Source organism: Myodes glareolus, chromosome 3 (genome assembly GCF_982192425.1).
Source record: "Myodes glareolus chromosome 3, mMyoGla1.1, whole genome shotgun sequence".
Taxonomy (NCBI): Eukaryota; Metazoa; Chordata; class Mammalia; order Rodentia; family Cricetidae; genus Myodes; species Myodes glareolus.
The window spans coordinates 12,957,174-12,972,860 of record NC_142028.1 but is presented as its reverse complement, the minus strand read 5'-3'; the positions used below and the strand labels follow the sequence as shown (position 1 = coordinate 12,972,860).

The 15,687-nt window shown below is 39.5% G+C and overlaps 1 protein-coding gene across 8 annotated transcripts in view; it reads left to right on the top strand.

The window, feature by feature from the left end:
* Pik3c2g (phosphatidylinositol-4-phosphate 3-kinase catalytic subunit type 2 gamma) overlaps positions 1 to 15,687 on the top strand; it is a 364,812-nt gene that overhangs the window by 71,146 nt on the left and 277,979 nt on the right. For all 8 annotated transcript variants that reach the window (XM_087904035.1, XM_087904037.1, XM_087904036.1 and 5 more), the window contains 2 exons: positions 3,984 to 4,047; positions 11,841 to 11,900. In XM_087904035.1, the coding sequence (XP_087760161.1) occupies positions 3,984 to 4,047; positions 11,841 to 11,900 (124 nt within the window). The remainder of the gene's footprint in view (positions 1 to 3,983; positions 4,048 to 11,840; positions 11,901 to 15,687) is intronic.

Sequence of the window (15,687 nt, the reverse complement as noted above, 5' to 3'; positions counted from 1 at the left end):
TTCTCAAATGCCAGATCAAATATCTTTTCAGTTGGTTGGAAACATTGTCCATACGAGACGCTTTTGCACTTGACTAGACATCTTCCTTTGGCAAACCCCACTAATAATTATCTAGTCTTCACAGCTACTCAGATGTGCTTGAGGAATGATATGACTCTCATTTTGAAATATCTTTGCTGTTGGTTATTACACTCCAAAGATTTCTTTTTCTTATCTATTTTGTGAATTTGGGCATTCGTGTAACTCAGCTCATTGTAAAACTCAATTTCCACACCTTGAAAGTCACCATCAGCTGCTTAAAATTCCTCTGGACCTCCCTGATATAATTGGTATGTCATAAATAGAGGAGTGAGAATTCAAACTGGAAAACTCAACTGACAGGAAACGGTCGCCTCATAATTGATCCTCACACCTAAAAGTATGCCTGTGTTGCTTAGAATAGATGCATCAGAAAGTAAAAACAGAAGATTCTAGGGCTGCACTTTCTCTGGAATTAAATAACTATTCTGAGCAGAACCAGGAAGAAGCTGGGATGTAGGAGGTGTAACTCGGGTGTGTGTGGAGGGTGGTGTAAGTCTGAAGCAAAGCGTTCTGTAAAGATAGTCAAATTGGCTTGTGCTGTCTTGATGAAACTCAGCATTTTCTGAAGCTAGTATTTATTTTGCATGGGTTTTCTTACCTAAATCTCCTCTCAGTGCTGTGGTGACTCATTTTATTTGCTTCAGAATCAAAGAAATGGAGGCTCTAAGAGGTCATAAAAGTGACCTCAGGCTCCTAAGTCACTATTAGCTTGAGTGCTGAATTCAGGTGCAGTGAAATCTCCAAGGGCTGCATCTTTGCATTAAATCATTGCGTCCTTATATTGACATTCCCCCAGAACCACTCCCAAAACATCCAGGCTCATTCTATACCATTGAAAAGTGGTTAAGGCAGAAAAGAAGTTCCAACAACATCCAATTCAAATGTTTTCTTCACAAGAACCACATATGGGTTATTGGCAATATTAACTAAGGCCGCAGCTTCATTTTTACAAACTAAGTCTATCCATGGATTGTATAGAAACAAACACCAAAGATGGAAATTGGAAGTAAGGTAGAGAGATAGCGAACTAACAAGTTATTGTACAAATGGGAAAAAGGGAAATTCCTGGGAAAGGAAGTGTTGCTTCCAACTGGTTTGTTTGAGGATTGTGACTTGGGCCTGGTTCTTGGGACACAGAATGAAGAAGCAGGGCTGTGAGAAAATGATCCCAAAGCTGACACCCTCCTGTTCTTGTCTCACACTTGCCCTCACCCATCTGGTGGTTTTGACTGCCGTACATAAGTGTCCAATGGGTTAAATCAGAGTAAAAATAAATCCTACTGTAACAGCCTGGGCTCAGATTAAACTTCTCAGCCTTTAGCTTCGTCCTGAGAGTGTTAGCAAACTGAGTAGGCTGGAGGAGATACCACAACCCATTGTGTCTACTCCTTTGTTATAGGAACCTAAACAGTGAAGTTAAAAATAAAAAACACCAACAAAACAAAACTATCACATAGATACAGAGCTACAGACATGAGCAGAACCAGGTCGAGCCTTCAATGAACGCTTCTATTTCATTCCAATCAATCTTTCTCCAGTGTAACCTGGTGCGGGTTCCTACCCTGTCTCATGATAACCACTTTATAAACAACACAGGGCCAACCCATTGATGACTAGAATAAAGACAAGATTTCCTTTGAGTCCTCTACCTTTTATGATTCATCTATTTCTTACAGGTTGAGGAAATTATTATCTAACAATATTTCCAGTTAGTTTTTTTTCTCTAAGATATATGCATGTATTTGCAAACAAAGTGAAAGAATAGGTGTGCCCCTGGAGGTGCTTTTAGCACTGGGAGCAGATTTTATGTAAAAACACATTACTCTTTTTTTTTAACCAGTCCACTGGCTTGTATAGACTTTATATGTTTTGTCTGAGAAACGACAGCTAAAGTGATAATGTGATAATGCGTGAGAAGGAAGCTACTGTAAAATATATTAATGGGTTTTCCATGTAGGCTTTTTGTCTTTATAACTCATTATTCATTTTCATTCAGGAATACTCAGGACAAATAAGGAGATAAAGTTAATAATATTTTAGAAAGAGCTCTGAACAGCAAAGCTGGCAAGACCCCTGCTCAAATCACATACACCCCACCTAAACATAGATGAGGTTGGAACAGTAAGAGAACTTGGAAAAGAAATATGCAGTAATCTGTTGCCTAGGACAAGCCCATCCATCATAAATACCTGACCAGTGATTTTTAAGTCTACGTATTTAGTATTTTCCAGTAATAAAATTTACCATTATCTGCTTATGAATTGCATTTGAGTTTTGTAGAGCAATCTGTTTCTCCTCTGGTCTTACATCAACACAGAAGTTTCTGTGACCCTAAAAGATGTGAACAGTTCACCCTACTAACGAGAAACAGCTCAGTTTTGTAGTAGACATCTTCTATGGAGGTGGTGTCACAAAAAAAAAAAAAAACACGTGGAGGGCTCAGAACCCACCAGAGACCCCCCAGCTACCATCAGATGCTAATTACCACTGATATTTGTAATCAACCAACTCTCAACTAAGGCCTTGTAATCCTCCTCTGAGGTTCATCGTGGCAGGAGGGACTCAAGAGTGCATATTGCTACTCATAAGACAAACAGGAGTCAGGAGTGAGCTGATTCAAAAGAACAAGAAAAGAAGCAGAGAGCCCAGCTCTCTGTAGGCGCATCCCTCTCCCAGAAGTCTCCTGTGGTCAGCTATTTGCAAACACTGAGTCTTTGGACTTCCAAGGACCTTGGTTATATACATGTGATAGATCATGGTACTGGATGTATTAGCTGTGGTGTTAGCTAATGTGATAAAATACCACGACACAGACAACATAAGAAAGGGCAGGTTTTCCTGCAGTTACCAAAATTTGAGGCTAAAAAAATTATGGCAGAGATGTTAAGGTGATGGGAGCCTGATGTAGTTGAATGCATGCCTCTGTGGTCAGGAAGAAGAGGGAGGTCTAGGACCCAAGGCTGAGGAACAATGATGCCACCATTTTCAGGGTAGATCAGATCATCCCACTTTGATTAATGTAATCAAGATAAGGCCTCACAGTCAAGGTCAGAGGCAGAGGCTAATCTAATATTAATAATTCCTCAGGGGTATGTCTCAAAGTGAATTTCCTAGTTGATTCCAGATCCTGTCAAGTTTACTATTAACAAGATCACGTAGGCCTTTAGTAACTAGTCTTCAACTGCCAGAGGTTGAGGAAAGACATACTGATCTTACCAGATGTTTTCCACAACTGGCTCCTACATCTCAGAGACTAGGGTCTTAGGAGACTCGTGAGAGGAAAAGCTTATTTCAGCTCAGGTTAAGGTTACAGCCCATCATTATGGAGGCACAGCAGTGGGAGCCTGAGCAGATGATCACATTGTCTGCACAGTAAAAGCAGAGAGAAAGGATGGCGGTGTTAATGCTCAGCGTCTTAGACTGCCCAGAATCTCTCTTCTCCTAGAATGGACACACCCACAGTCGGTCATTCTATGTATCTCACTTAAAACTAAATCAAAACATGCCCAGGAGACTTCTTATTCCCCAAAGTGAGTTTATATCCTGTCGAGTTGAAAATTAACACCAACAATTACATAATCACACCCCGGAAGTATGATCTGTGCACCTTGTGGGAATGACGGGCTTGTGAAAAAATGTTTGCAATTTTAAACATATTTTAAAGGATGATAGATTAAGTGTGATAGATTTGGGGGAGTTCATACAAGAACTCTCTGAATTAGTTCTGAAAATCTATGAAAAGAAATTGCAAAGTAAAATTTTAAGTAATATCAAATAATATTCATGTTCTGCCTAATAGAGAATGTTAGAAAAATTAGAACTCATGTTAATTGTCTGTGCTAAATATGTGACATTAAATTTCCACACAAATTTAATCAAATTTTTGTTTTTTATCTTTGTAGACAATGCCTCTCCACAGTAGTAAAGAAATACAGCTTCTATGTCAAACAGCTGCTGGAAAACCAGGTATTGGCTCCCATAGCTTTAGCCACCTAGTCAATGAACATTTATTAAACATCTATGCTTTTTTTAAAAAAAAACTTTGCAAGTTTCTTAAGAAATTCAGATGAATAAAACAGAGCCCACATTTCAAGAGGATTTCCATCCACCATGGGAATATAGAGTAATATATAGTAAAATGCTGTAGCTGCTACCAAAATGCCATATGAACATAGGACATTCAAAAAAAAAGGACAATGAATATCACACATTTCAACTGTTTGTTACAACATCAGCATGTGTTTCTTGGTCAGAGGTGAATGGTGAAAAGTGCAGAAAACGTTCCACAAAATAAAAATAGAAAACAGGGCCAGTGAACTGAGGAATAACTTGTTGTGGTTGGGAAACTACATTAAGCTTTATGCGACTTCAACCATGTTCAAGGTGAGGGACTGGCAAGAGTTATGTAGATACTTTTGAATCTTGTATAACCAACCTTATGACTTTTGATATATCAGCTGATGACAGAGGCCGTTGTTCATAGTTGTACAATGACTGATAGGCGATTAGGGAGGCATCCCATTAGCCCAACATAATAATGAAGGCTTGGTCCAGCATCATACTGCAAGAGAGAGATGAGGTGAAATGTGAAATTTGCATGATTAGGTGAAAGACTCGGGAAGCCTAAAATAACTGCAGATTTCCTGGCTGCAGCTGAATGCATGGAGAGATCAATTCCAGAAAATAACGATGAGAGAAGAAGATGGCTCAGCAGGAGAGAGTGATGGATTCAGTCCGAGGCTACTAAAATCTTGGCACCTGCTGGGCCTCCGGGTTGTGATCTCTATTAGGCACATCAAATCTGAGAGCTGCTTTTAGGGAAAGGCTGGTGTTTCAAAAAGAAAGATACCACACTGCCTCCCTCAAGGCTCTGTAAATCAAAATCCAACTTTGAGCAGATGCTCCTTCTTTTGTCATGAATCAGCGGGGTCAACAGGTCCATAAAAAGGTGATACTCTTAGGCCACTGATGATTCCCAGCAGGAATGAACATGGTCTTGATATGGATGCAGAACTTGTATACGAATGTGAATTCTATACAAATTACTAGCAATATAGGGATGGCGTATTATAGAATATAAATTCTATACAAATAATTAGCAATATGGTGATGGCAGTACAATTTTACACCTAATCTTCCTTCCTGAAGTCTAGTATTCTCTCTACTGCAATTCTCTTTCTTGGGCCTGTCTTGAACTTGGAATGCAAAGAGAGGGAGCTTGAGTGAAAAAACATGACACTGATTTTTAAATTTTTTTATTTACTTTTCTCTCATACAATACATTCCGACTGCAGCCTCCTCTCTCTCTTCCCCTCCCTCCAAATCTCTCCCCACCTTTCCTCTCCTCAGATCCACTGCTCCTGTGTTTTCCTTCAGAAAAACAGCAGGTTTTCCAGGGATATCAACCTAATTTGGCATAATAAAATGCAATAAGATTAAACACAGACCCTCATCTCAAGGCTAGAGGAGGCAATCCACCAGGAGAAAAGGGGTCCCAAGAGCAGACAGAAGAGTCAGAAACACCCCTACTCATACAGTTCTTTTATAGAATGGTCATAAGTGGGTCCTGAGAGACATCTAAGTAGATCTAGTGCTTGCATTGCAAATATGAACACCTGAGTTTGGATCCCCAGCATTCAGGCTAAAAGCTGGATACAGTAGCACACATCTGTAACTCCAGATCTGGGGAGGCAGAGACAAGAGGACCCTGAGAGCTCACTGTCCAGGCCATTCAGTTAACGCAGTGAGCTCCAGGTTGTTCTTTGAGATACCTTGTCTCCAAAAGTACAGCACAGAAAGACTCAGGAAGACACCCAAACATCAACTTCTGGCTTCATGGGCACACACATGTATCCATTCTCTTCCTCTCCCCTTTTTCTCTCCCTCCTCTCCCAACATATGTGTAAATATGTATACTCACATACACAAAGTTTTATAATTTGTCCTCTTTTAGACTTGATTTCTTCAATCCTGTAATAATCTTTCTCTCTAAAGTAGATTTTGCAATGTGTCAGGACACATTAAGACATTGATCATCTATGCAGAGATGCTTCTGATGGTTAGTGAGCTAATGAAGAGCTGAGTCATCTTATCTGAACATCTTCGTGCTGCTAGAGTGTTGTAGGCACCTCCTTTCCACATACATATGCTCAGACTTTGGAGGATCTGTAACATTTCTGGCTTTCCAAATTTAGAAGCTTGATGGCATTACTCAAATAGGAAACCATCCCTGTGTTCACTCTGAAGGAAACCATTGGCTAGTGTTAATTTTTCCAGTATGACTAAAATATTGGCAAAAGATCAAAGAAACACTGTCTTCACATTATCACGAGCAAATCACAGCCATCACTTGCCAATGGATTAAGTTATAAATAGGCCACTGTGCCTGCCTGTAGGTTTCCAGATAAACGCATTCCAAAACAAAGAGCTTTCTTTTAGATTTAATTTGTAAAGTTGTGTGTCTTTCTGGGTATGTACACATGAGTGCAGATGTCCTTGGAGGATAGTAAAGGGCACCTGGCTCTCTGGTGCTGCATTCCAAGTGGTTGTAAGTCACCTGACATGGATGTTGAAAACTTCACTTGGGTCCCCTGTCCCGGTACATGTTCTTAACCACTGAGCCTCTCCTCAGATGGGTTTCTGAAGAGGAGCATCCAGATCAATGTGTGGGGGCAGACTGGAACATTGCCAGTTCTAAGTGCTGCACCTGCCTATTGACGAGTGAGTTAAGCAGCATTCTATCGGGACCTCCGTATCACACCACCTGCTTCCTTGACAAATAACATGGCATTCATGTCCCAAACAGAATCAATGTGAAAAATAATGTTTCTATCACCTCTTACAAACTTAGGTTATTATGTATGATTTGAAAACAACACAACAAACCCTCAGTAAGACAGATGTCACGAATATTTCTGAATAATGTGGCAAATTTAAACTGATAGATATATTTGTTCCTTGAAGTAATTATTTCAGCAAATTTTCGACTTTGTTGCTTTCAGATTGGGAGTCCTGGCGTGTGTCTTAGGTGACTCATTGTGCAGATAGGTTGTATGGAAACTTTCCATGAGATATTTTCATCCTCAGTTCCATTGTGTAAATATTTTAAATTTTCAGGAATATAATTTTGAATCCATTCTGTTTCTTATATTTATCTTTAAAATTTGAGAGAAATGAAAACTAAAATGTTTCCCCCAAGTATATTGCTGAATGCTTACTTGATGTAAATAATTAAATGTTTATCTCACTAGATAATGAGAGGTGGTGAGTGGCCTTTCCTGAAGTAGATGAGAACCTGGGTTGAGATTGGGTACAAGTACATAAGTAATTCATAGGGTGGAGTCTATCATATCCACACACTATAAAAGTATATCTTTCCCCAACTGAAAGAATTGATTTGTTGTTCAAAATTACTTCTTCTGGGACATTTCAATACTTTGCTAAGTTTCAACTAAAATGTCAGTCAGAACTTTTAGAGTTAATCAATCCCAATGATCAATCAGAGAATCTAATTGCAGAGCACATAGCTAAGATCACATGAGATCAACTCCTCTTTGAAATGTGGTTTGACTCCATGTAATGTCTACCTGGCCTAGGAGGGCCTAATTACTCTCTTCCCTAGTCTTTCCACCATCTGGCCCATGGTCCAGAGACTGTATCAAGACAATGATCAAAAAGAATAATGCATCTTTTATATTCACTTAAATAGCTCAGGAGAAATAAGTATATGTACCTCACACATGCTCTGCCTCTAAAGCTATTAACCACCCAGAGAAGACGAAAACTCAAAAAATCTAAGACAAAGAATTAGTACAGGATATAAGAACACATGTTATATTTTTTTAGCAGTGAAACCCTCTTAGTCGCAGCAAATAAACCAGTAGATGTTAAGAATGTCCAATTTCAAAAATTATTTAAGCAGAATTCAGCGACAAACCTATCTTTCAACACCAACACTATAGAGAGGTTTTACCTAGCCTTCCTAGTTCATATTCCTCACTGCAAGAGTAGAGAAAATAACATATAATACAGGAATATCCTTAAAGATGAAAGAGAAGGACCCGGGTAATGTGTTTCTCAAAGGGCAGTGACTGGAAGAACATCCAGAGAAGGACGAGTCAGGTGCCATCGCTATCGTACTGCTCTTGCAGCTCCCATTTGAGAGGAGGATAACAGAGAATCCAGGACAGAGTCATCAAACAAGTTTGTCTTCACAGTCAGAAAAAATAAAAGGCTCAGGAAAGGAGTAAAAAAATATTATAAGAAGAAAATAAAAAATAAACAGATCTTGAGGACCAGTAAAGAGATCAGAAAAACAGAAGCTGGGCAGAAAAAAAAATCAGGTCATAAAAATAAGGCACAATTACGGAAATGAAGCTTTCCTTAGCAGATTTGTAAGCCAGACTGAAATGACTAAATGTCATAGCTATTATGTAAAGAATACTCACCCTCAGACTGAAGAAACACATAAAAGAATGAAGAAGGACACTTAAAAGAAATCCCACACAGCTCAGAACTGAGAAAAATAGACCGTTATTTATTTAAGGGTAGACTCAAATCAGAATCCTCTGCTGGAATGGAGAACAGCAACCAAATCCCACAGCCGGAAAAAGGATGCATGCTCTACATCAGCATAAATAGTATAAGAGGCCACGCCCAGTGGGCGGGTAACTACTGGATGTAGGATTTCCTACAGCAAAAGAAGTCTCAATCTCTGTCCTTGAAGTGGAAGAGAGTGCACAGCCAGAAATCTGGAATTCTAGTGAGAGCCACAGCACCAGAAACTTTCTGGAACAAAGCAAGCACCATTGTCTACACTCTCTGGGGTTTAGCAGCTTGTTATGTATCACAGAAAGAACATGTAGTAATGTACATACAGAACACAGACTAGATATGTGATGGTCACTGCTAAGGACCACGTACTGCTGGCATCATAGGCTCTGTCTGTGTCCTTTCATCTTCTTAGAAGACATGCCCTTTGTACCCACAAGATGGCTCAACCTGTCACTTGTAAAGGCCCCTGCCATCAAGTCTGACAGCCTGAGGCAGATCCTGGCAACCAACATGGTGAAAAGAGCGAGCCTATGCTACCCATCCTGTGCTCAGACCTTCACATTCTTGCAATGGAACACACCACCACCACCACCACCACCAACAACAACAACATCAACACCACCACACACTACATAGACCAATGAAGTTAATAATTTTTAAAAGTTTTTAAAGAAGTGTCCTTTGGTGGAAAGTATTTGTTTTTTTATCTCTTTGTCTTCGCCATGCTATGCATTCATTAGTAATGACAGATCTCTGTGTCCTTTGATTTTTTGTATATTAATGAAATCAAAATATATATATCTTATTGTGCATATGTTATATATATATATTTATATATATGTATACATATATATATTCATCTTGCTCCATGTGGTGGTTATATGTTCATTTTTAAGTGTTAAATAGTAAGTATTCCATTAGAAAAATGGACCTCAGTTTATCTCCTATACTGTTGGCAGACATTTGAGAAAATACCAATAATTTTTCTAGGATATAAATTTAGGACCATTCATGCATATCCATCCAATAAGTTTATTTACATTTCACAACATAAGAGACATCCTCTTTTGCACCAACGTGTGATAGACTCCAACTTGATGCCTATGTTATGATGTCCAGTATTAATTTTATTAACAAATTCATGATTATTTACTTTTGAATAAATGTAATAATCATCTTCAATATTTTATAACATGCATGTTGTAAGCCAGCTACTTAGGTGCTGGGCACCAAACTCAGATATTTTGCAAAAGCAGTGGGTGTCTTAACCATGGAGCTGTCTCTACAGCTCTTCAGTTTATGCTTAAAACTAAGTTTACCATTTTATACTTTATGATTTATATACTTTTAACTGAAGATTGGCTTCCACAGATTTGCAAACTTTTGCTCAGTTTTTCCTAGGATTATTTACAGTTTTCTGCCTTATAATTCTATGTTCTCTTTGTGTTTAAAGTGGTAATCCTTGAATTTTTAAATTCTTTGACATGTTTATACTTGCATGCAATGAATTTGATTATTTTTCAGGCCCTATTACCTTCTCTCATCCCTCCTCTCTTTCACACCTAACCCCATTTCTTCTTCCCTTCATATGTTAATGTCTTGTCCTTTGTTCTGACTTGGCTTGTGGGTGAGTGAGACCCACTGTGATTAGTACAGGTCACCTGCATAGGCATGGATTAGGGGTTAGTGACTGGAGTGCAGCCACTTACTAGTGACTATATCACCGAAGGAAATGAACCCTATCCCCTCCCCTAGCACATTCAACTTTCCATCGTTCCTCTGTGCGGGGTGGTATTTCAGAACACCCAGTTTCCCAGTGCCTCCTTATTTAATTTTTATGTGCACAGCAAGTTGCTCATTTATTTAAAATAGTTTGCTCTCCTCAATTGCAAGAGCATAGCATAATTTTCAAAAACTACTAGCCATGTGGTTGCAGATCAGGTTCTAAATGACCTGTCCTGCTCTGTGTTTATTTTATTCCATTTTATGTGCACAAGTGTTTTGCCTACATGGATGTGCATCACATGAGTACATTGTATGTGTGGAAGCCAGAAGGGGGCTTTGGAGCTCCTGGAACTGGAGATGATTGTGAGCCACATGTGGGTGCTGGGAACCACACCCAGGTCCTCTGGAAGAACAGCCAGTGCTCTTTACTGCTGAGACACCTCTCCAGCAAGGCTTTAAATCAGGTGAGTCAAGTACAGTCTTAAGTAGACTTTGTATCTGAGCTTCAGATATAGGCTCTGTCCTTCCTAGACACAGTAGGTAAATCCCTCCTGTGTCTAGACATAGTCTTTGGCAATAGAGGGTCTTGCCATCAGTGCCTGACCTGGAGCTGACATTCAGTATGATCCTAGAGTCAAGACAGGGCTTTTCCTGTGCAGTGGATCAACTTGAAATCTTCTTTCCTTAACAGACAGCAGTCACCTGTGTCCTATCTACTTCTCATTTGTTCTCTACTTCCTAAAAGCAAAGCCTTGTACCTGTACCCAGGAGACAACTGATTTCTGTCCCTGAATCCAGGAATCAAGAGATTTTAATCTTATGAAATAAGTCCACAGTGGTGGACAGGACTTTGTGCCTGCTCCCGGACATCCCTGATCACCCACGCACCTATTTTGCATTGATCTTCACTTCCAAATGGCATGGTAACTCAAGCCTTGTCACAGAGAATTTTTTTAAATGCCCCTCCTGTCTTCTGATCCACTCGAAAGGTGGATCTACTCTATATCAAAGGTTGAACATTTGGTGAGCCCCGTGTCTGCTGTTAGTCTTTGTGATTAGGATCACTCGGTTACCTTGAGATCTCACATCTCTTTAGAGGTCTTAACAATTTGCAACTTTGCATGTAATATGGCAGCTGCTTTCACTTTTCACAACAGGCCTAATATTCTGCATTTCATGCCAAAGTTCTTCTTCAGAGAAAATATTCATCTCTTCGAAGAAAAAATTCACGACAGAAAAAGAAATGGAAAGGAAAGCATCCTAAACTCTCAGTGTGTCTCTGAATTCATGAATTGATTTTGATCCTTTCAGGCAGCATGTTTAAACAGACACACGCTCGGGTTTCTGTGAAGGCTGGAATTGGGTAAAGGGCTGACAGTGTGACTGTTTAGATACGGTCCGCCTTTGTCTCTGTCTCCACTACAGAAGCCCGAGCTGCTTAGCTTTCTTTCACTTGAGTGATGCTCCATTCTCTTTTCCAGGAAGATCTGGAGGAGAAGCATTTGTCAGCTGTGTTTTCCAGTGCTCCCAATCCTATCCAGGTGGGTATGTTTATTGTCTAAAGCATCAGAATGCTGAGCCCGCGAGGCCTGTGACACACCAAATATCTTTGAAGAAAAATCCAGAACCTGTCTTACAGAACAGTTTGTGGTTTTACTAACTCAATGGATCATACTCAGGAGGACTTTAACCCAGTCAAAACTCCTGTGGATTGCAGAACTCCTCTGTCAACTTCCCCAGTGCTTTTGTGCCTGTAAGTGGAAGAGTTCAGTCTTCCTGGGGCTACCTACTCAATTCTTAAGCCATTACTTTTGAGAAAGCTCTCTTATCCTATTGATCCAAAATCCGCATTCCTTTATATGTGAATACAGGACTTTCATAGGATTTGATTATCTAAAAAAAACCACTGTGTTTGTGTATATTGTGTGTACACATATGCATGTATGTGTGTGTATTTATGTGCATGTATATATATATGTTTGTGCACACATATGTCTATGAATATGTGCATGAGTGTATTGTGTGTACATGTGTGTATATATAAATATACATCAGATACTATACCTCTTCCTCCCACACACATAAACACATATGTTTGAGTACGGTTGGAAAGTGTGTCCACACAGATGCTTTGGGTCTGCTTCTGCTTGAATTCACAATAGCAATAACCTCTGAAATAGTTGCTTTTTACTAATTGTAACTAGCAATTTGGCAAGAGACAACTGAAGACAAAAGAGTTAGTTGTGTTTCATGGTTTGAGAGGCCACTCTCCACTCTAGTAGCAGGCTTGGCAGCAACCATCTCCTGGTGGTGTGGGGTAATTGACCAGAATTTTTCATCTCTCCTCATAGCCTAAAACAGAAAAAAAAAGACTTGGGATGAAGGAAGGACTAATATGTAATCTATAAGCCCTGCCATCAAGCACTTTTAGCAGACAAACCCCAGATCCTAAAGGTTTTATGACCTCTCCCAAGAGCCCCACCAGTTAGAGGACTAGGTCTACAAACACACAAGCCTGCACGGGGCCTCTCACATCCAAACCACATTGACCTACGATCATTCTTAAAACAGAATCTGTATATACAATATAGGTTAATAGCTTCAGATTTGTATAACAAGAGATGTCACCATCAATTTTTCAGTTAAAGCTGTGGCCAGGAAGTGGCATTCTTAGAAGTTCTCTCTCAGACTTGTCTTTTTCTGCCCTTCAGAGGTCATCAGCCAACCAGAGTCCTCTGTCTATTTCTGGGTCTTAGCTTCAAATCATCCCTTCCCCCATTCCATCCAAATATCTGAGGTCTCATCTATCAGTACCTGTCAGAATGTGAGTCAGAAACATTAAGTCCTCGTGTCAGAACCTGCATTCAGACTGATAGTTTCCTCAGGCCGCTGAAGGACCAGTGTTTGAGCAGAAGCTCAGACAGGAAGATGCCTCTAGCTGTCTGTCATCTGGAGAACTAATCGATCTATATTATGAGCTAAGCTGCCCACTCACTCTCATCTGAGCACATAGGGTTTGTGGGCATGTGTGTAGAATATTTGTATTTCTTCATCTGACACTTGCAAGATCTAGGACCTTGTTCTACTTCGCTTGGGTAGCTCCTGATATGTGTACAAAACTACCTGAATTGGCTGGCACTCCTAAAAAAATCTCATGTTGTCTGAATCTCTACTGAGCTTAAAATGCTCTTCCCACACCCCGTGGGAAGAGCATGTGCATGTGAATGCACTTGTAGGTGTGTGTTTGATATGAGTTATGTGAGGTCACACTCCATAGTAACCTGTGGAGGCCAGAAGACAACATAGGGCACCCCTTAAAGACACACTCCACAAATGTGGAGTAAACTAACTTCCACATTCTCAGAGACCCAAGACAACTCAGAATTTTCATTTTAATTGGTAATATTTATGCATCTTTTGGAATATACACCAATTGGCTCTTCCTAGTGTCCAGATAAGAATGCACCACTTTAGGTGTCCCACTCACTTCATCTTATAGCATTTTAATCCTCACCTCATTAGTTATCTGTGCAGAAGAGGTTAGGTCTGACTTCTTTTATAAGCAACAACATATGTGAAAGGCTCAAAATTAAACATTAGAATCTTATCATTTGTGATTTTTTAAAATAGTTTCTCTCCTTTAATCTTGAGAGCAACCTTCTAATCAATTACAATTGTTCCTACTGTAGAGAAGACATTGTCTAGACACATGGACATTAATACATAATGATGATTATGGGTAGACCATGAAGCCTTACGCTAGAGCTGTCCTGACCTCGGTGACTGTGTTGTTGACATTTCATTAACAGGAGAGTGATTTTCTATGGGGCAATCCTGTTTGTCAAGTCCAGTCTTAGCCACGTGTTACTACAAATTGCAACCAAGCGTTGATGATGTGCATAGAAAATGCAACCTTAGCTCTCTAGCTATTAGGGGAGTGCATGTCTTTTGGATTATTTTATCAACTAAATTGGATTCTGGTACCCACATCATTCTCAGTATATTCACTTGGGATGAGTCGCATAGCCATGAAGCAGCTGACTCTTCCCCAACCCAGGAGTTACTCATCCATATTTCTTCTCCATGCTATAATGAACAGTTGTATATTTTTAATCTGCGAAATATTAAGAGCAAATCTTAACTAAACATCAACCTCTTATATTTGCTCATTAGTCGGGTTAGTTGAAGTCCATGGAATGCCTGATTTTTCCTCTGTGGTAGTCATTAATTATGTGCCCCAATTTTCTTTTCAGTGCTTTAAATCATAATAGGAAAGGATTCAGAAGGGATTTTCTTTTCCACTAAAAGGAAGAAATAGTGTCCTATTAATATAAAAGCTTGTGAATGTAAAATTTAATTAATGTTCTGTTAAGAAAATATTCCAGAATAAGCAGGTTTAAGCACGTTTATGCTACAAGTCTTTGTGTTTGCCTCACTTACTTTTGTATTTCATTCCCCACTCCTGTATCTCATCCTTTTTTTATCTCACATTTTATTCTACATGTTAAATCAGATTTAGTTAGTAAAGCAGTTATGTGAAGTGGAGACTGTTTCAGGCTATTCCCTTACGCTGTGTGAAATGTATCACTGTGATTGGTTTAATAAAGAGATGCATGGCCAATATCTAGGTAAAAAGAGGTTAAACATGACTTCTGGGGACAGAGAGGCCTTGGGGAAAAAAAAAGAGAGGGTCGCCAGCCTGACAGAGGAAGCAGGACTTGCAGGAAGAGACATAAAAAACATGAGTCATGTGACAGCACTTAGATGAAAAGAAATGGGTTAATTTAAGTTATAAGAGCTAGTTAGAAACAAACCTAGGCTAAGGCCAAGCTTTCACAATTAATAATAAGTTTTCATGTCTTTATTCGGGAACTGGTGGTACAGAGAAAGACTCATTACATATGGTGTCCAAAATGGGGGCTCAAATATCCAAACACAGGACCTAAGAAAGCTAAGAAAAGTTCTTGACAAGGAGCCAGATGAAGCTTCTTAGTCTTGAAGTCTTAAGGCTGGTGCTTGGCATACAGAAGCATGGCTACTTCCATACAGAAAGAAGCATGGAACCAGCCACCAGTGCCATGTCCTAACTTGAGGCACATGGTGGCAGCCGGCACAGCAGTTAAAGATTTGTCTCAAGTGTTCAGAGAATGTTGAAGATTTTTACAGTAAGACCAGGGCCAGACACATAAAACCACTAGAAAGGTATATTTTTAAAATGTACTTAGATGCTTAAAAAGAAAGAAAAGCAAATGGATAAAGACAGTCATAAAAAAATAAAAACCACCTTCAATTCTACTCCATCTTCATGAAAAAGAGGTCAACTGACGA